At 45.2% G+C, this 21,633-nt stretch overlaps 1 protein-coding gene across 2 annotated transcripts in view; it reads left to right on the top strand.

The window, feature by feature from the left end:
- The window catches only part of LIG1 (DNA ligase 1), a 217,596-nt gene that overhangs the window by 144,675 nt on the left and 51,288 nt on the right, over window positions 1-21,633 (top strand). Inside the window, exons 16-23 of one of the 2 annotated variants that reach the window (XM_088444581.1) lie at window positions 2,769-2,853; window positions 5,095-5,180; window positions 5,315-5,430; window positions 5,612-5,707; window positions 15,588-15,698; window positions 16,581-16,652; window positions 21,169-21,313; window positions 21,398-21,480. In XM_088444581.1, coding sequence (XP_088300707.1) covers window positions 2,769-2,853; window positions 5,095-5,180; window positions 5,315-5,430; window positions 5,612-5,707; window positions 15,588-15,698; window positions 16,581-16,652; window positions 21,169-21,313; window positions 21,398-21,480 — 794 coding nt within the window. Of the gene's footprint in view, window positions 1-2,753; window positions 2,854-5,094; window positions 5,181-5,314; window positions 5,431-5,611; window positions 5,708-15,587; window positions 15,699-16,580; window positions 16,653-21,168; window positions 21,314-21,397; window positions 21,481-21,633 lie in introns of both variants that reach the window. The other variant, XM_088444580.1, reaches the window with a different exon arrangement.

The following is a 21,633-nucleotide window of genomic DNA, read 5'->3' on the forward strand; positions in this document are numbered from 1 at the left end:
CTCTTATTTGGGAGAAGCTGCGTTGGATACTAGACTCCTTGCCTCTAAGGCATCTGCGACCTCGTTTTTCTCCCGGGTCCTTTGGTTACGATCCTGGAAGCCGGACACTGGATCCAAGAATGCACTCGAATCCTTATCCTTCTCTAGAGACATGCTATTTGGCGCTGAGTTGGTCAAAATTGTGGCTACCGTGGCAGCCTCAAAATCTGCCTTTCTGCCATTAGCAGCTGCCCCTAAGCCCAGGCTGTCCTCTTCTCGGTACTTTTGCCCCCAGGGTGAGGCAAGAGGACAGGCAGTCTAGTTATCGCAAGACCACCAAGCCGCAATCCAAGCAGTCTTGGTCGGCCAGACGTCCAGTTCCAAGTCTGACCATAAACACTGATGTGGCAGGCCTTCTCCTGGTGGGAGGTCGACTTCTTCAATCTTTTTAATCTTAGCGTCAAACAACAGACGCCTGGGTCTGAGAAGTGGTCTCTCAGGGGTATGCCTTCACCTTTCTGAGGCGTCCTCCCCACCAATTATTTTTTGTACAGGTCCCCCATCAGATCCCATCAAGGCCCTGGCCCTCCAGGAAGCCATTCACTCCCTGCTGAGTTCAGGTGTGATAATACCGGTTTCTTCGGCTCAGGTAGGAACTGGTTTTTATTCCACTCTTTTTGATTCAAAAGCCAAATGGGTCTCATCGGCCTATTCTGAATCTCAAATCTCTCAACAAATTTATCCCGAGTGCCCAAGTTCCGCATGGAAACTGTACGATCAATTGTCCTGGCATTGGAGCTTGGGGATTTCATGGTTTCTTTGGACATTTTTGATGCATACCTGGTCTGGGCCGAATGTCATCTCCCGGCAATCTCGGCGGTGTTCATTCCCAGAGTCCTGAACTGGGAAGCGGACTTCCTAAGCCGTCAGGACATACACGCCGGAGAGTGGGCTCTCCACCCGGATGTCTTTCAACTCCTGGTGGACAAATGGGGCCTGCCAGAAGTAGACCTCATGGCCTCACGTCACAGCCACAAGGTCCCCAAGTACGGGTCCTGGACCAGAGACCCCCCCCAGCCGCCTTCGTGGACGCTCTGGCAGTGAGGTGGGATTTCAATCTTGCATACCTCTTTCCTCCGATCTACCTCCTCCCGAGGGTTCTCTGAAAGTTCAAACAAGAAGGCAGCATGGTTATACTAATGGCTCTAGCCTGGCCCAGGCGCCATTGGTTCACTGACCTACGGAGTCTCTCCATAGACACTCCTTTTCCACTTCCTCTACGGCAGGATCTGTTAGTGCAGGGCCCTTGCCTGGACTCGGACCTACCTCGTCTGTCTTTGATGGCGTGGCTCTTGAGACATCCCCCTTAAGAACCAAGGGTTTCTCTCGCTCTGTGATCCAGATAATGCTTAGGTCGTGTAATCCTTCCTCAGCCCGCATCTATTACAGAGTCTGGCACTCTTATTTTCAATGGTGCTCCCCAGAAGCTATGACCCTACAGTTTTTAGGGTCACCCGGGTGCTTGCTTTTCTCCAGTCTGGGTTAGACCTCTGCCTGGCCTCCCTTAGAGTTCAGGTTTCTGCACTATCAGTCTGGTTCCAGCAAAGGATCGCTCCCCTGTTTGATGTTAGAACATTCTCTCATTCTCCAACCTCCAACATTCTCCAACCTCCCTTTGACCTTTGTGGCTCTGTGGGATTTGTCCTTGGTTCTCTGGGCTCTACAGGCATCTCCGTTTAAACCCCTGAAATCAGTAGACCTCAAGTGGCTGACAACGAAGACGCTCTTTCTCCTCGATATCTCCTCTGCCCGCAGGATATCTGATTTGGCAGCGCTCTCCTGTCGCTCCCCCTTCTTGATCTTTCATCCGGACAGAGTTCTACGTACCAGGGCTGGTTACCTTCCTAAAGTGGTATCCCAATTCCATTTAAATGAAGGGATTGTGGTTCCGGCCTTCCAGTCCTTGGACCTATTTGCAGGTGAAGCCTCTCTGGATGTAATTTGTGCTCTTCGGATCTACGTGGATCGTACTAAATCCTTGAGGAAATCAGATTCTCTCTTTGTACTGTATGGCTTTCACAAGCAAGGCTGAGCGGAACCAACGAGCCAGCTAACAGTCTCTGGCTCATTGACTCCGCATGACAATCTCTCAGACCTACATGCAAGCTGGTCGTCCTGTTCCAAATGGGATTACAGCACATTCTACTCGGTCTGTGGGACGCTCGTGGGCGGTTTGATGTGGCGCTTCTGATGATTAGTTGTGCAAAGCGGCCACGTGGTCTTCCGTCCACACCTTTCTCAGGTTTTACGCCTTTGATACTGCTCAAGAGCGTCCCCGTCCTTAGGGGAAACTCCTTTAGGACTTCCTCATGGTACCCCTGTGGATCACTATGGACCCTGAAGAAGAAATTAAGAGTTAAGGTAGAATTACCTTTTGTTAACTCTATTTCTTAGAAGTCCACAGGGCGCCCACCCTGACGCACCTGGCTTCATTGGGTATTTTCCTTTTGGTAACTGATTCCCTCATCTTTTGTGAGAGTGCTTCTTGTCTACATTGTTCTTCCTTCTCCTCTCTCCTGCTCCTACCTTGGGCTTGTTTATAAAACTGTCTGCCTGTGGCTGGGGGTATATGTGGAGGAGGACCAGTTCATCCTGGGAGCTAAGGCTTTGACTGTGGTGCCCGGATCACTCCAACACACACACCCATGGTATCCCTGTGAACTTCGAAGAAATAGAGTTAACAGGTAAGTACCATAACTCTTAATTTCTTTTAGTGTTTCCACCTGCAGTGTTGGATGGATCAAAGGGAATGAGTGCAGATGCCAAGAAAGCCTGGATTGAAGAAAACGCCATGATACTGAAGCAAACATTTTGGTTAGACTTTTACATTGTATTCATTTTATCTTTTTTATTTCTTGTTGTTTAAAATTACTTTAAGTATTTTCCACAAAATGCAATTGCTGACTTTTCAATTTATAACATGTTAGAAAAATTGTGCAGTACAATCATTTTTTCATGAAAACAGGAAGTTAAATTCTAGGTTCTGATTGACACCTTTCGAAAACATTTATTTTTTATTTTATCCAATAGACAGTCATTTGGTTGACAAGCTAATGCTATAGTAGATATTTTATCATCTTGGCAATTATTCATTTTTGTAGGCAATTATTGATTTGCGTAACTACAGGTTTCAACTTGTCTCAATTACAGGTAATGTCACTGGGATATGGATATCTCACAATTTATTTGGACATCTCTGAAAAGTCTGAATTTGGGTTGTTTATTGTTACAAACAAGAAGAAGTGGAATAGTGTTGCTGTATATTTTACTATCATGCAAACAAATATCTTTTTGTTTGTAAATCTAGACCTTCCATTTTCATTCCATGTTTACGCGTTCCACCTTCCATTTCTTTTTTTTTTTTTAACGTTTTTCCATTTAGTACCATACCTTCTGCACTTTTTTTTTTTATTGTAGAGGACACCTCCATTTGACAATACATTTGTCTTAACAAACAGATGTGTCCAATATAGATACAGTTGTGATAAAAAGCTTCTTTTGGTGCGCCAGGTTCCGTGAGACTCTTCTAGTGCTGGGCGTTGAATTTTTTCGCCGAATATGCATCGCTGGACCATATTCAGTTAGTTTCACACCCACGATACTTTTATGCCTGTCGCACTTTTTTTGCCTACATAGCGTGTTTTGGACGCAAAAAGTTTTCATGCGCGCCCCCGCTATTCGCCGTATTCAATTCCAAAGGACGCAAAAACGCTTCCTGGTGAAACTCAAACAGGCGAAAAGTGCTGTCAAAGATGAGGAAAATTAGCCCAACACCCCCCCCCAAAAGATTCACTAGCATTGGGGATCAGTATAGATGTCCCCGATTAGCCCCCCTGGAGCTATTTGGGGTCCTTACTGCTTTCAATTGCCTCTATATAGTGTCTTTGCACAAGTGGTGAAGAATAGCATTAAGCAGTTTTTTTTTTTGGGAGAAAATAAGTAGTTCTGTAAAATTTGGGGTACATAAAATGGTTGCAAGCTTGGGTTAAAATAGCAAAAGTAAAGTTTTAAGTGATGATAAAAATGCACCTTCAGCAAGCACCTGCAATGAAAAAAAAACACCTCCCCCATACTTGCAGACCTTTCTTAAGTCTATTTTGCTACTTTTTATGTTTACCCCCACTTTGTACTTTTTTGCCCACCTTTTCAAAGTAATTTTTGAGATGTTCCTAATTTTTTTTTATTTTTTTTTACGCAGTTATCCTTTGGGGGGCTGTCCCAAGGGTGCAGAGTGGTTACCACACCTTTGCACCCAAAAACCACAATTCTGCACTTTTTTCCGTCTGCTATTCATAGGCGAAACTTTTCGCCTATTACATTGCATTGACTTTCCGCGTACGCGAAAAGTCTTTGCAATTCAATACAGTGAAAAGTTTCCGCCTGACGAAATTGCGTCATCCACGATACTTTTTCGTGGATTCTGACTTTTCACTGGCATTTGAATACGGGCATAAGTTGCGATGCGACTAGGTCATACCAGCAGACTGCTGAATAATTGATATGCGACACTTGTAAACCTGAGTGCGACTGAGTCCCTGAATCGCTATACAAAGTGATGCAATGTGACAGCCACAGCTTTTTTCATTCCAAGTTGCTTTGTGCTTCATATACAAACTCTGGTGCATACAGATATACAAGTGTTGCATAGAAAATTGATCAGCACAGTGTGCATTTTAGCACGGGACCTGGTGGCTAACTCACGCCGGGCAAGTCATGCTGCATGGCATATTGAGGCTATATGTACAAGGATACATCTGTATTTCATTATACTGTAATAGTTTTCAACAGCAATTCTGTTTCACACCTGAAAATCAGTAGAAGAATGTGCGTGGTATAGGCTAGGGTAACATCAGATTTATCAAACAGCTTTGTGAGTGTTCGCAACATACATAACAAACACATGTCGGACCTTTTTAATTAACACATTTGTGTTTCAGTTACCGTAGCAGCTGTTTGAGTAAAATCATTAATCAATAGAGTTCACTCACTGGGATTGTACATTGATTTATTGTTTTTTTAAAGAGAGTGCTCATGGTCTGTTTTCTTTTTTCTTAGTGAGTTACCGAACTATGATGCAGTTATTCCAGCCATCTTAAAACATGGAATTAAAGATCTTCCTCAGCATTGCAAACTCACCCCAGGTAATAACTGAGTTTTAAGTATTTTTTTAAGTTTCTCTTTATAGATCTTTTGCATGTCTTTCTGTTACTTTTGGTCTTTAATTTATGAGAAGTTAGGCAAAAAAAAATTTTTTTTTTTTTTTTTATCTAATCAGGTGTCCCCCTAAAGCCTATGTTGGCACATCCTACAAAGGGCGTTGGCGAGGTTCTTAAGAGATTTGAGGAAGCTGCGTTTACCTGTGAATATAAATACGATGGAGAGCGTGCACAGGTAGTTCAGAGAAAAAAATTATACAATACGTTATTGGGAAATAAACTAATACTTCTGTAGACTATAATTCATCTTTACTATATGTGCTTGAAAGTATCCTAGTTTGGGATGTCTCTGTTTATTCCAACACTTTTAACTATTATTTATTCAGTAATATTCAGTTATACATTTTTCTTCATAGATACATATTCTAGAGAATGGGGAAGTACACGTATATAGTAGAAATCAGGAAAACAACACTTCAAAGTATCCTGACATAATCACTAGGATTCCACAGGTAATGTTAATTAATTTTTTGTTTCAAGAGTAACACTGGCAGAATACTCTGACTTCATACGCATATGCACTTTGTTTATTACTATGAGATTATGGAACCTAGCAATTGACCGTAATATTGCCTTTATAAAGTCATGTCAGTCTTTGAACCAGTCACTTTATAAACCTGCCTTTGTTTAGGAAAGTCTCGTTATACATTGATTGTATTAGCGCTCATAAGCTTGTGCGAGCACGGATCAAGAATGTTTCTTCTTCAGGGTTGATCTTGGGGGTATAGGTTGGGAACCAAATCCGGGCACCGCGCAGTTAAAGCTTTCAGCTCCAAGGATGCACTGGGTCCACTTTCCCTATTACCCCGCCCCCAAGCCAGAGGCATCCCAGTTTAAGTTGGTGCCTGAACGGAGTCTGCCACCGTTTGCGAAGGGGGGCTGATTAGCAGCCCCTAAACTAAGTTTTATTTTTATGCGTTTTCATTTTATTTTATTTTTAGAACTCTTCAGAGCGGCAGTGTCAGACTGTCCATTGGACATCCAAGCTGCCGCTCCTACACCCCGCAGGCGCCACAACGCCAGTACAGATCTGGGGATCGCGGCGGGACTCCAGAGTTTGTGCTAGCCCAGCTCTGGGGGATCCCGGGACTGCTGCCGGATCGCCGGGGAACAGGTAAGATCGCGGCGGTGACACGCTGGTATATACAGTCTTGGTCTCTGGGGGCAGACCGGAGGCGCTGGCAGTGGCTTGCATTTTACCCCTGTGACACAGACTATCGCTCCCTATCGGGGTTTTTCACAGTGAATGTACTTTCCTCAGGTACCACAACAGTCTGTCTTTTCCCTTGCAGGGATTACCACAACAGCCACCCTGGGTAATAAACGCCCTGTGGCTATTTCCTAGTTTGCACTGCTGTCTAACACAGATAGTCAGCCAACGGTGAACTGGATGATGTGTCGGACTCCTATTCCTTTCACTCGAGGGGGAGCCTAAATCAAGTATTATTATCCCTGCTTGGGTGCTGGCGGTCTAGTCCATCCTAGTTATAGAGGATGTCGAACCTGCACCTAAATCTGATCACCCTCATTTTAAGCATTAAAGCGTCTTCGGCTGTTTTACCCCCTCTCTGACCAACGAGTGGATCATATGACAAGGGTCTGGCAATCGCCAGATAGGTGGTATCACAAAAGCGTTTGGCCTCATGGTAATCATTCCCTGAGGGTCATTGCAAGCAATAGGTATCACCTCCTGGGGTGGATTCTCCTATTACTCGTCTGATTAAGAGTGCTACTACACCTCCCATCCCTGCCCGGATGAATACGTAGTTGGTAGCTTTGCCTGAAATCAATGTACTCGCTTTCAGGGGCTGTTGTCCGTCCAACCATGGCTATCGCTTGGGTGGCTAATGCTATTGAGAGATGGGCTGATGCATTTGTGGACCTTTTTTCCCTCAAAAACTTCTATGGATCAGATGTCTCTTGCTGCTTACTTTCAAGATGCAGTTTCATATGTTGCAGTAACAACATTGGATGCCAGTCTCCTAAACTTCAGGGTTTCGGCCGTGACTGTATCTGCCCGCCATACCCTATGGCTGTGCTCCTGGAAGGCAGAGGTGGACTCCAAGATAGGCCTTAAAATGGATTACCCTATAATGGGGAGATCTTGTTTGGCCCTGACCTTGACAAGATTGTAGCAACGTTGGCAGTATCACAAACAACATTTCCACCTTCAGCTACTTTCACTACGAGGCCTCGGACTACATCTGTTAAGTCTTTTTGTCCTCAAGGAAAACCTAAAGGCCAGTCTTTTCCTAGGCTGTCTGCCTACACGAGGGCCGCCATACCGAAGGAGACCTGGAACTCCAAACGCCCTGCTTCTAAACCTGAGGATAAACCTTCAGCCTGACGGGACAGGCCTTCATCTGAGGGATCCCAGAGTGAGATACCGACTTTTTCAGTTCGCCCAGTGCTGGTGTCAAGTCACCACGGATGCTTGGGTAAGAGTTGAAATCTCTCACGGGTATGCCCTCTCCTTGCTCAGACGGCCTCCCCACATGTTTTGCTACACAGGCACTTCTTCAGACCCAAACAAGGCCTTACAAATCCATAAGCTATACAGTCCTAGCGCTAAGCAGGGGTAATTAAGCCAGCCCCACTATCTCAGCGAGGGACTGGTTATTCTACTTTCGTTCTGGTGCAGAGGCCGCATGGTTCTCATTGGCCTATCCTCTATCTCAAATTCCTGAACCAATTCCTAAAGGTGCCTGGGTTCAGGAGGGAACCCCTACGCTCCATCGTCCGAGCTATGGAACCTGGGGACTGTATGGTATCGCTGGATATTCAGGACGCGATACCATACAGTCCCCAGTATAGGTACCTATAGAGCCCTCTCATCTGCGTTATCTCAGTTTTGCTGTGCCACAGCAACACTTCCAAATTTCAGGCTCTGCCCTTTGGACTGTCCATAGCCCCACCGGGGTTTACCAGATTTATGGCTTTTATGACTGCCCACCTGTTCAGGGTATCCGACTGCTCCTATATCTGGTCGGCCTCCTGCTCTTTGCAGTATCACCAAGGTACTTCAAAGCCATTTCCCGGACTGGGTAATCCTTATAACGGACGCCACTCTCTGGGGCGCAGTGACCGGTCCACACCTCTTTCCGGGCAGTTGGACGTTTGTTGATTCATCCCTGCAATTCAACTTATTGGAACTTTGAGCTGTCTTAGCGTCCTTACTCTGGCCTAACACATACTTCACGGTAAACCTGTAACTATTCAGTCCGACAATGTCAGAACAGTGGCTTACATCTAGGAGACACTCAAAGTTGGGCAGCAATGACAGGAATGTCACACATTCTGACATAGACCAAGGGTCTCCTCCCGGCCATCTCTGCAGTGTTTATTCTGGGAGTTCTCCATTGGGAAGCGGACTTCCTCAGCCGTCACGACGTGCATCCCGGGGACTGATCTCTTCTCCAAGAGAGGTCTCAACTCTCCTAGTGAGCAGAAAGGGCCTCCCATAAGTGGCCTCATGGCCTCCTGACACTATCACACACTGTCGTTGTTAGGGTCCAGAACTAGAGATACCGAAGCAGCCTTCGGTGATGCGTTGTCATTGAAGTCTACCTTCCAATTTGTGTACCTGTTTCCTCCGGGCTCCCTCTTTCCTCGAGTTCTTCGGAAGTTCAATCGAGACGGAGGTACTGTCCTGCTGGTGGCTCCAGAATGACCCAGACGTCACTGATACTTCGAATTGGAGTCTCTCCATTGACGCTCCATTCCTGCTGCCTCAGTATCCGGACCTGTTGTCTCAGGGCCTTGCCTTTCCCTGGACCCGGATCATTTGTTTTTGACTGCGTCCCTACTGTGGTCTTAAGGATTCTCTGGCTCTGTCATCATCGGGATGTTTAGAGCGAGTAATCCAGCTTTTGCTGGGATGTACCACATAATGTGGCATACATAATTCTTATGGTATTGTACCTGTAGCTACGATCCTCAGGTGCTTAGGATTTTCAGAAGTTCTGGCATTCCTTCCAGCTGGCTTGGGTCTAGCCTTCCGCCTGGCCTCCCTGAAAATGCGGATCTCTGTACTGTCCGTATGGTTCGGATGTGGAGTTGCTCCACTCCCAGACCACCCTTCAGGGTGTTTTCTGGATTCTTCCTCCCTTTATCCCCCCCAGAGGATCCTTGGGATTTGGCAGTGGTTCTTCTTGCCCTCCTGGGGCCTCCATTTGAACCACTAGTTTTGATATCCCTTATATGGTTTATAACTTAGACTCTTTCTTTTGGCGTCTGCATCTGCCAGGAGAGTGTCGGGTTTGGGAGCATTCTCATGTGGCTCCCTCTTGTGAATATTTCACCAAAACAGGGTTGTGAGTCGCACTCGCCCTGTGTTTCTTCCTAAAGTGGTTTTTAAGTTCCATATTATTCAGGAACTTATTGTACCAACTTTTCAGTCACCAGTTCTCTCGGCTGGTGTGGCCTCATTTACAGTGGTCCGGCCTCTCAGGATTTACGTGGTCCGTACCAGTTCCTTCCGGAAATCAGACTCCTTATTTGTGCTGTATGGATTTCACAGGAAAGGATGGCTAGATGGCTTTCGTATGACTATCTCAGGGGCCTAACCATAGGAAGGCCTTTCTGTTTTCGGTTTCTGTTGATGCTTACTCTACTCGGGCTGTGGGCCCCTCGTGGGCGGCTCACTGTGGCGCCTCGGCTGTTCAGTCTTGCAAAGTGGCCACGTGGTCTTCTGTCCAGACCTTTCTAAGGTTCTATGCATTGGATTCCTTTGCCTCTCAGGATGCTTCCTTTGGGCGACGGATTCTCCTCTCAGCACAGGAGCGTCCCCATCCTTACAAGGACTGCTTTGGGACATTCCCAAGGTCAACCCTGTGGACCCCCTATGGGCCCTGAAGAAGAAAATGGGATATGTTAAGAACTTACCCTTGTTATCTCTTTCTTTGAAGTCCATAGGGTCCACAGTGCACCCGCCCTGATCCACCTGGCTTCATATGGGCTGTGTTAGTGTACTGGTCACTGGTTTCCCATCTCCTCCTCTGTGAGTATAGCTCTTGAGCGTTCCAGTCTTTCTCTCTCTCTTTCCTCCTCCGACCTTTGGCTACTTACAAACTGAGGTGCCTCTGGCTTGGGGGTGGGGTTATAGGGAGAGTGGACCCAGTGCATCCTGGAAGCTGAAAACTTTAACTGCGTGGTGCCTGGATTTGGTTCCCAACCTATACCCCCGAGGTCAACCCTGTGGTCCCTATGGACTTCGAAGAAAGAGATAACAAGGGTAAGTTCTTACCATATCTCTCATTATCACTGCTCCATCTATTAGGTTAATCTTTTGTATACCATTAGGATATGCTACAGTTCACACTTTTATTTTTGACACACCATTTAAAGCATGTCCAGTTGTATGTGCTGTACCAAAATCTTGACATTGGTCTGTTTCCAAAGTGCAGCTTTACTCAGTATATATACAAAATTAACCTGAACTGATTAAAGTCCTTTATGTAATTGTATTGGACCGCACATTTGCAATGTAAGATGGAATGACTTAGGTTCTGAGTGTGCCTTTCCTACTGAATTTAAAGCAATTCGTCCTAAGATTTACCAGTAGTTTGTCACAAGGTTTGTTGTCAGCCTTGACCACTTGCCACTAAAAAGACCGTCTTTTTCATTAGAGCAGGCAGAAGCAGATTAATAACTAGGGACTTTCTGTCTGTTAATGCACAGATTGTTTTTATAATCGTTTGAGCAGATTTGAGGATATAATTACATTAATTAGCGAAATAGCACAACATTAAATGTCAACGTATAATAAATCTGGAGAAACACATATGTACATCCCGATAGTACGACATATAACAAAAAAATGGAAACCTGTATAAAAGTGCTGAAACAGCAGTAATTGAGGTAACCTTAGTGGGTCAAAGAAAATGAACAGAGCAAATAGAGGTTGGGATAAAAGTGATAAGGAGAGGAAAAGGGTGTCGGGGAGAGGGTGAGAGAAGATCTGTGGATGTAGGAGAGATGTTCTGAAAAGTATCAACCACGACCTGGAAGGGGTACATTATGGTAGGAATACCAAGGGTTCCAAACAGATTGAAATTTTTGGATGGAATGGAGCACCTTCGAGGATGTGATTTAAAAACCTCAGTTAAATGGACTGGAAAATTTTGTAGTAGGACATTGGGAATACGTCGGGACCCGCGCCTTAGAGGATGTTTGTGTTTTGAGGGCCAAGATAATTTCTTCAGCGGAAATGGGATAGTCTAAGGCGAGTGATGTCGCGGAATCTATGCAGGGAAGCTTGCAAGAGGCCAAGTAACCAGTAGTAGAGGAGTCGGCAATAGGAGTCGTGAGAGTGGCTAAGGACAGATTATAGAGGCGTTCATAGAATGTATTGAATAGAGAATTAATGGTAGTCGGATTGTGGTGATGAGTACTGTGTTCATCTCTTAAGACTGGGATAGCGGAGAAGAGGACCACGGTCACCCGGAGGTGACCGTCAAAGGACGCCGAGGGTAAGTCTGTGCACCTGGGGGATACGGGACGCCGCCCCGCCAGACACAACTTATATACCCCGCGTATTCTCCCTGCCATCAACACACTGCTGTGTATTATTGATACAACATATCAAGAGACCTATTAGCACTACAGTGCTAGTTATTTTGTCCACCCTCATTTTTATCATTTCTCATTTTTGACTTTGCCAGCACTTAATTACTATCAATATTGGCATATATACTTTTAATAGTATCCCCTTTTCCACCCATTTCACCCCTTTTTCATTACATTGTCTTACAGGGGCACTGTGACCCCTTATATGTGTACTGTAAATAAATAGAATTATTACATAAACCATTTGATTCCCTTTTGGTTTGACATTCATTGAGTGTAGCGCTGACCTCCACTATTTATTGATGAATCTCATCAGTCAGAGAAGTTAATTGGGATCTGCGTTCTCTCTATTTCTAAAAAAAAAAAAAAAAGGCATAACTAATTATGTGCCCTCGAATAACAGCTTTGTGTGCTTCCCATACCAGAGAGGTACAAGTGGGATCTGTAGCATTTGTGGAAAAAGTCTTTGAGGGCGAGTTTTATTTGCTCCTAGAATTGCGGGATTTTCAATATGGATTTGTTTAAGCTCCAAGGAGATCGAGATGCTGGAATATCAATAAAGTCGAATGACGCAGTAATGACAATGATCAGACCGTGGATTAGCAACATTGGAAAAGCTGGAGATGTGTTTGGACGCTTGGGTACAACAGAGAAAGAAGTCCCTCGAGTAGGATTGATGGGCTATTGAGAAAAAACTGTACTCTCGGTACGTAGGGTTAAGTGCGCACCAGGTATCGAAAAGGCGCCTGTTCAGAGAGTGAGATAGTGAATTAGTAGATAAGGAGATTTATGAACTTCGCAATTAAGGACCGCTTTGAAATCTCCACCCAAAGTAAGGTAGCCCATTCAACGTTTATTCAATTTTGAGAAATATAAGTTGAAGAATGAGATCTGAATTGGGAGCAGACACCTTGGCTATTGTGCATTTTAATTTGCATATATTTCAGTTAAGTTAATATACCGCACATCTAAATCCGTATATACTGCATGTTGGACAAAGGGAAATTTACTGTTTATTAATATCGTTACCCCGTTATGCTTTGATTGGCTAGTGGAGTAGTATACAGTAGTAAAATTGTTAGAGTGTAGGGAAGGATGGAAGTGGGTGTAAAGTCAGTTTCTTGTATCAGAACAATCCCAGCCCCGAGACTCCGAATGGAGAGATAAAGCGAGGAGTGCTTCTGGGGAGTATTTAAACCCTTTGCATTCACAGATGCGAAAGTCAGCGGCATTGTGGTGGGAGCCGGATAGGAGTTTGATTAAAGTAGAAGGAATGGATCCCCTGACTCTGAGGAATAGGGAAGTAGATCAGAGAGAAGTGAATAATGGGGTAGGATCCAGGTGGGAAGTCCTCGTGACCAGGAGAGGAAAACCCACACAGAAATCGAGACCGAAAGTCCAAAAAGGTGGTAGGGAGGATAGCCCGTGCTACCTTTGGGATACTTCGGATAACAGACTATAGTGAAAGGTAAAGTCACCTGATGGGGGGAGTGTAGGAACGTGTACAGAGGTGGAGGGTGAGAGAATTAGAGGGTCAGGACCCTCCAGTGGTGTCCTGCTAAAAAGAAAAAAAAAAAAGGGGTGTACAAATGTGAAGGCCTAGTAGAAATAATTGTAAGGTCTCCGTGGATAATCAGGGGGAGGAGGGGGGAGTAGAATAAGAGGACTCGGATGGGGTCAAGCATGAGAGAGGCAAAAATAACTATTAATAAAGTGATCCAGGAAACCCCTAAAGAGGCCTGGACTGTTGAGGGCATACCCTTGTCCAGTGGAGACATAACTAAATTTTTACATAGTATTACAATACAAACAACTTTGCATATCAAAATTTAAAATGATATAACTATTGAAAAGGATATGAGAAGTTCACTGAGTCGGAGCTTTGAGAGTAGTTTGAAAGCCCAATGGAGGGGAGGGCATCAGCTACTATAAAGGGATAAAAACCTAGATACGTAATGTCCTGAGTCAACAAGCATAAGTCGGAGAACAATTTCAACGGTGAACATCGTTAAGTGTCCGCAGACATAGAAGGAGGAGGGCCAGAGTCTTCTAGTTTTATTGTTGAAGTCGACCAGCAAATTGAAGGGGAAACCCCAGCGATAAAAGATCCCACTGTCGCGTAGTGCACTCGTCGGGGCCCGAAGTTCCCGGTGTTTAAGGATCGTGACGGGCTACATCCTAAAAAATTTATAGTTTAGCATTGTCATACTGTAGCAGACGTATGGTTAGCCACGTGCCGGGGCTAGAACTCGTTCCTTATCCTTGAAGCTCAGGAAGAGCATGTTTACATCTCTTGGGGGAGTCACCGTCTTGAGGTTTGGGCCTAAGGGCCCTCTGAGTCTCGTTTTTGGAGAGTGTCTTCATGGGACTGTGATTTAGAGGTTCTGGTGGATAATGAGGAGAGATCAGATCTGATGAACGAGACAGCTTTGTCCAGTTTAGTTTCCAAAGATTCTTTAAGGTCCATGATAAGGGACCTTAAGGCTATAATGTTGTCCTTGGTAGACAGGGCAGGAGAAGGTGGATCGTCTCCTTCCAGCTGAAAAAGGCGGGGAGAGGAAGGTTTGGTGATGGTGGCCGGTTTGTCGCATTTGAAGAAATGTTGGGCAATGTCTCCACCCACTTGCTTTTCGGTGTTCGCGTTTGTCCTATTCATGATAGTAGCGATTGACACGGGGAAGGGAACAGTGATCTAAGGGAGCAGTTACAGAAGGTCTGGGACAGTGATGGTCTGGGTGATGTATTGAATTAAAAGGCCTAGAAAAGCACCACTTGAGGATATGACTCCAAAGTGTTCAGGGGTTCATCAGTTTAGCATAGAGTAGAGTCCTTGCAGAGATGGGAAACAGCTAGAGAGTGGTCAGATGGCACTGACAGAGAGAACGGAAAAGCTACACGGACAGACGCACCGGCTGGATCAATAAAAGGCAGTGCCACCTGAGTAGCTGAGTGGTTAAGTAGTTGTTAGCAGAGAGTAGCCATGTAGCATAAGCAGCCTGGAGACAGCAATGGGCCTGGTAGGGAATGTGCACAGATACTAAAATGGTGCCACCTCCCCAGTTTATGGTGCAGGGCTGGAGCCGTCTGGAAATTCCTCAGAGGGTCCAGGAGTTCACCCCCTACCTCACCTGCGATCCGGCAGTCAGCAATGGCAGCGGGTCCAATAGGGCAGCAGGCGGTGGTCGCGCCAGTGCCTGCACATTGCAAGCCATTGGGTATCTCAGCCTGGGGCCGCCATCCCTGGAGACCGCAAAGGTCTGCGATCGCAGCAGCGTTGTGGAGCACAGCCACTCTGGAGGTCTCAGAGGAGCAGTGGTGACAGCCTCCAGTAGTTATGTTTCGAGCAGCAGTAGCTGGGGGTAGCAGGGAGGCCGGGTTCTCCCTGCAAGATGGTGCCGGCATCTCCCTGGCGCCGTACGCAGCTCAGATTCCGAGAGTAGTGTACCGCCCAGGATGGGGACAGGGGGCTCAATGTGCAGCCGAGGCACTTGAGGTACAGAACACGGGACAGCAGCTGATGAAGGCGGTCAAGCTGGTCAGAGATGGAGCTGCAATGTCAGGACTGCCCAGAGCAGGGAGAATCAGCGTCCACCATCTTGAGTTAAAAAAAACTTTTACTGGTGCTCACACACCCACATATACAGTAGATACCTTTAGATGTATATGTATAATATGCGTTTACACGGCAATTATATTAGTACTGCCTGTGCTGTGGTTGACAATCTGCATCAAACAGATCATAAATATATTTATGGTTTTGTGTAGGTAAAGAAAGATGCAGTGAAATCTTGCATCCTTGATTCAGAGGCTGTTGCGTGGGACGCACAGAAAAAGCAGATTCAGCCTTTTCAAGTTCTCACTACAAGAAAACGAAAGGTTTGTATTTTTTTGTTTCAAATACTAAGTGGATTTTAATTGCTATATGAACTAATGGGTAGATGTACGAAGCCCAGAAGCGGTATCAGCGCACGTTATGTGCGCTGATACCACTTCTCCCCGATGTATGAACGGGGGTCTGGGCGGTAAATGACAGGGGCGCTATGACTGGGCTATGTACGAACGGTCAGATCGTCTGACCGTTCGACCGGCTGTAGCTGTCGTTATCGACAGCTACAGTCTGGCGCTAGCCTATCCCCACAGCAGGGACAGCGCTGTCCCTGCTGCGGCGGCTGCCGGCTCCAGGCTCCATGCGGGGATCTCGCGATACTTGCGAGATCACGCGCATGCTCACTGGAGCCGGCCAGGACAGAGACACAGCGCATCAGCACTAGGCTGATGCGCTGCTGTCCTCTAGCGGGTAGCGCCGGAGGGGGGAGTTAACGCTCCCCCTCTCCGGCCAATGAGATGTTTATACATCTCATCGGTAGTGCTTCCTGCTTCGCCTCGGTAAAGAAGAGGCGAAGCGGGAAGCGTTATAGCGGCACGTTAAGTGCCGCTATAATACATCTACCCTGTATTTTAGAACTGGCAATGTTGTATCTTGTCTGGGGAAATTTCAACTGTGCAGGATAATGCAGTCCTGCATCCATCGAAAAACTGCAATCAACAGTCTGCAAAATGGAGTGTGTCAGTGTAAATAGGTTTTTTGTGTGTGTGTGTGTTTTTTTTTTTGTTTGTTTCGTTTTTTTTATTGTAATATTGGCAAAATATTTTAGAGATGCAGTATTATGATGGGCTACTACTAAAGTTTAGTTATTCAGGGTAAATTGCTCTGCCTATACCAAACCTATTTATGACCTCCATGCTTATTTATTTTAGGATGTGGAAGCTTCTGATATAAAAGTCCAGGTGTGCGTGTATGCATTTGACATGCTTTATCTGAATGGAGAGGTAAGTATTCTTAGAGAAATGTATCTTGTTGTCAAATCAGTTCTGGTGTTTGAAGCTAGGGAAGGTGCTAGTTTTGTGTCGAAAATCAATTTCTCGGAGTAACCTATAGGCCAATGTATCAAGCTGTTTGTTACATAAAATTATGCAGAAGCTGCAGTTTCTGCATAATTTTATGTATTATTGCTATGTACTAATGACACAATGTAGGAGATTTCACAGAAATCTCCGGAAAAGTGTTACTTAGCACTGCAGATCGCAGTCCCCATTATTATTAATGGGGACTACGATCTGATCCCTATGTACCAAACTCCAAAAAGCGAAGCTTTTCGAAGTTTGGCCCCGGTAGTTTACACCATCTTCAGATGGTGTAAACTGCTTAAAGCCTATGGAGGCTCCAGGAGAGAGATCTTTTAATCTCTCTCTCGTAACCTCTGTCTGGCTCTGGAAGCTGACTCTGGGCCTGATTCAGACCCGCTCGCAAGCGGGTCGATTGTTAGGCAGTGCGCGCGAGCGCAAAAAGCGCTCGCATCAAAAAGGGGCGGCTGTCGATGTTGATCGACAGCTCGCCCCGTTTGGGGGGCGGGGCAAACAGACCTTCCTGTAGGAACGCCTGCCGTCTGTGGGCAGTAAGTGGACTTCCTGCTCTTAGAGCAGTAAGTCCACTGGGGCTTGCGGCAACGAGACCCTACCGCAAGGGTCGCGTTGCAAGCCCGATGGTCTTGACCATAGCGACCATCACCTGGCTGCTCGCATAAGCTGTGGATGGTAACCCAGAGCTATGCGAGCGGCCAGGAGGCCGCAACTAAAAAAAGAAGCGGCCGCCCTGATTCATAGCAAGCGCCTCTGTGCATGCACAGTGTAAGCTTCCACAGGAGAAGTCTTTCACTTCTGTGAAAACCTTCTAAAATTTGCCGGGCATATAACTTGCAGGGCCAGCTGATATTTCTCATTTGTAAGAGTTTGAGGTTAATAGAATATTTGTGAAATGTGTACTCCGTCGCCCAACTTGTGGTTGGCGTTAACCCTTAACCTCCTATTTCATCCCTAATATATTTGTTTATTCAGTGTCCTATCTATTGTCAGTGCGTGTTAGTAAAATAATGTTCCTACAATAGAAAATAATTGGACTGTGTATCAATATCAATGACGTGCAAATTCTGGTTAAATCTAACACATGGGTAATGTGTCATTGAGCCCCTCCTCACTCAGCTGGGGTCTGTTAATCCTTTACCAGACTTCTTTAACCCAAAAATCCTGGTTCTGCACCTGTTGAACGTATAGCTAAGTGTTCAGTCAGAACCTATGGGGGTGAGGAGGAGGGACTCAAAAACACAGTTGTTTGATGTAACCCAAGAGCTTGCTATCGCTCATATACTGTATACACACATACAGATACGGTATGTAGTCACACAATTGGCTTTATAATAACCTGCTGTTCCTAATTCATACACTGATCACTGCTCCATCTGTTGAACCAAAGCAAAAAACTTTTTTCAGTTTGCTGCTGCCAGCTCTGTGTGCATTGAATAAGTTGGTAGCATCACTGAGCAGTGTGAAAATAAAAGTGACCACCTGTCAGCAGATTGCCAGATCCGACCCTTTAATAAGCAGCACATGAATTACACAGGTTCTGTGAATGGTTATTCTAATAGTATAGCCTATAGTGAGCATAACCCTAGAAGTCAGCCATCCACAGAACCTGTGTAATTCATGTGTTGCTTATTAAAAGGACGTATCTGGCAACCTTACGTATGAGTGGATTTTCACTCAAACAGTTTTCACACATTTTGCCCTGTGCTGGTACTCATACAGACCGTGCAGGCATAGTTTTACAAGCAAGGCTAGTGGTCCTCTCCATTTGCTGTCTGTGATGCCAGGGCTATTAATGTTATTGTGGCCGCCTCTGCCCCAAAACACTAGCCTACCCCCCAGTGGAGCTGATTCAGATGCGACTGCGCCTATTGGCGGTGGCCTGTCTGCGATTTTCTGCAAATGCCGCTAGAAAGTCCTTCACTGTTGTACATCCATGTGTTTGAATGTGCTAGAACTTAGACGCCCAATGTCAACGTCCGTAGGCACTGAAATATTGATTGTGCATCAATACTTGCATTAGCCCTATTGCAGGTGCAGTTTCTCTTTCTGTGTAGGGCCGAATTGCAACAGTGCCTTTGTGCATAAACACTGTGTATCGCATGTGCTGTACAAATATTTAAGGGATTTTTTCAAAGGTCGCACACAAGTGCTCAACTACCTGAACTTCAGCATTGCATGTAGCTCTGTATCAGGCCCAGTATCTCACATGGCTATCACTGCCATAAGATTAATACCCGCACAGGTCGCCTAACCCTGGCAATCAGTACACCCACGCATCCTATCCTTAATAAGGACCCTGCCCGCCCAGTTTACACACCCACAAACCACATCATACAAGGGATGCCATGCTGACGTCATTAGCGCACACACACCCACATAACCATAGCAACCTGGCTTTCTCGACAGGCCAATCAGCCACTACACAGATGATCACAGAGCGCATACACCAAGCTCCACCAATCACCTCACATCAGGAAATTATTTAAACGCTTTACACGAACGCATGGACATCCTTGACAAAGGTACTCAGTGCTGAAACTCATTGGACCCGTCTAACACAGGCACACCACCTGTATGCACACATGAACTCTACCCACTTACCACAGCACTCTCACCTCCAGCTGGAGTGAGTACAGCATCACTCCAGCTCACACGCAGGACCCCGGGGCTGGAAGTTAGGGCCGCAAGGACGCTGCACAAGCACGCTTCCGGCCTATCACCAGAACACCAGGAGGCACCCACAAACACTGCAAACATTACCATCGGGGCTACCGATAGTGTGAAGCTGCATTCAACAACAATATGCGACAAGCCTCTCTCGGTCAGCACTGCCGTCAGCACAAGCTTGAAGCCTCTGCCACGCGAATTCACGTGACCCCGCTACAGGAGCCAGGATCGAGCGGACACTGAGATAGGTGTCCCCGGTTCAACAACCAGTACAGCGACGAGGACACAAAACACCACCAACTAACTACCTTAATACCTTCAATACTTACCGGTAAGTGTCCAAGCCTAAGCGGGACGCCGCCTCGAGCACTGGACTATTACCGAACCGAGTCAACCGCATAGCCTGACCGGCCATCTTTATATTGACTCGTTTACCCATATCATTAACAGGGTATGAACACCAGCCCCCTTCACACCACCACGATCACTACATCTTTCTGAATGTAGAGGGGGCCCGCAGAAGCTAGAGAGAGAGCATTGTGTCTCAATATCTGTACTGCAATAAACATCTATTCACCCTGCCCCTTTGTATCAGTCTTTATTCATGCTACCACTCTATATCATCTGTACACCGTATTAATCAGCACCAGACCACATTACTCCCTCCCCGTGTTACCGCCCTTCCCACTCCCCTTCTCAATTAACCTGTGCAGCGCTGCCTTTCCTTACTTCTATATCTCACATATTTGCCTAGTTCACTTCCGCTCACAGAAACTGAAGGCCAGCCATATTGTTGCTCTCTTGTGAAGCCACTCGCAGTACACCCAGCACATACATCCGTTTTTGCATGTGCAATGTTATGCAATCCCCTAACTTTAAAATGGGGTAGACGATTTTTCACCACTGATCTTGGAAAATAAAACATCGGAAGCCATCCATCTTCTTACTATCCAGTCTCAGATATTCAGAAAGGATTCTTTTTGTTTTTTAAAACAATATACTCACTTAAGGTGGATACACACAGTCAGATTTGTCAGATGAGCAATTTGAACTATGAACGATTTTTGACTGCATTAAAATGACTAAAATCGTCCAAAACTGACTGCAAACACATCAGATATCGTTATCTAACCATCGGGAACTCGCATCGTTCATCGTTCAGACATGTCAGATTTTCCTTCAGATATGAACGATTGAACGATTTGTTAAATCGTTATCGTTCAGATCTGAAGAAAAATCTGACCATGTGTGTGCACCATTAGTAGTTTTATTGTGATTACCAGACAATTACACAATATGCATGAAAGTGCTGAGAAGTTCGGAAGTGAAGTCTTTCTAATCCCCTGATCTTCTGAATTCTGGCACCAATAAGCACCCGGTGTCCCTGTATTTCATGGTAGTCTCTCTTTAAAATCTCATTCCTTGTTGAGCTAGCTCTTGCAGATTTTTTCCAGTTCATTCAAACATGAGAAAAAAAGAAAAAAAAAAACATTATAATTTGCTGATTTTATAATGCAAACTTCTGTGTAAAATCTGACTTTTTGTAGTTTAGGAGAGGTGGATCAATGCCAGGAAATGTAAAGTTTTCTGAAAAAGAAAAAACATACATAATGTGTGTCGTACTGAATTAATAACTACAGATAGTGATGAAGGAATATGACTAGCTAAAATAGTTTCAGCAGTGAAGGAGTTAAACAAATGTGGTCATGAAAGGGTTAACTCGCTCGATGGTTAATTTTCTGTGTTCTTCTTTTAGTCTCTCGTTAGAGAGTCATTTGCTAAACGACGGGAGCTACTAAGAGAATCGTTTGTAGAGGTTGAAGGGGAATTCATGTTTGCCACCTATATGGATACATCCAACACTGATGAAATTTCAGAGTTCCTTGACCAATCTATTAAAGGTACTCCAATACGTAAAAAAAATATCCTGTATTTACAGTTACATGATTTTAATGTTTTAATCTTTATTATTTTTATTGTTTTAGATTCTTGTGAAGGCTTGATGGTAAAGACCCTTGACCAAAATGCCTCATATGAAATTGCAAAGCGTTCTCACAATTGGTTAAAAGTAAGCAATGTTATGTTTGTATGTTGCTTTTTACACTTTTGGGATGAAGAATTATATCCTAGAAAATCATTTAGAAAACAAGCCATTTCACACATTGCTCCAAATCAGTTACTTTTATCCTCCTTTTGATATCTGTGACCGCACCTCTTTTAT

The sequence above is a fragment of the Taudactylus pleione genome, unplaced genomic scaffold (assembly GCF_031769625.1).
Source record: "Taudactylus pleione unplaced genomic scaffold, aTauple2 ptg000366l, whole genome shotgun sequence".
In the NCBI taxonomy this organism is placed as follows: Eukaryota; Metazoa; Chordata; class Amphibia; order Anura; family Myobatrachidae; genus Taudactylus; species Taudactylus pleione.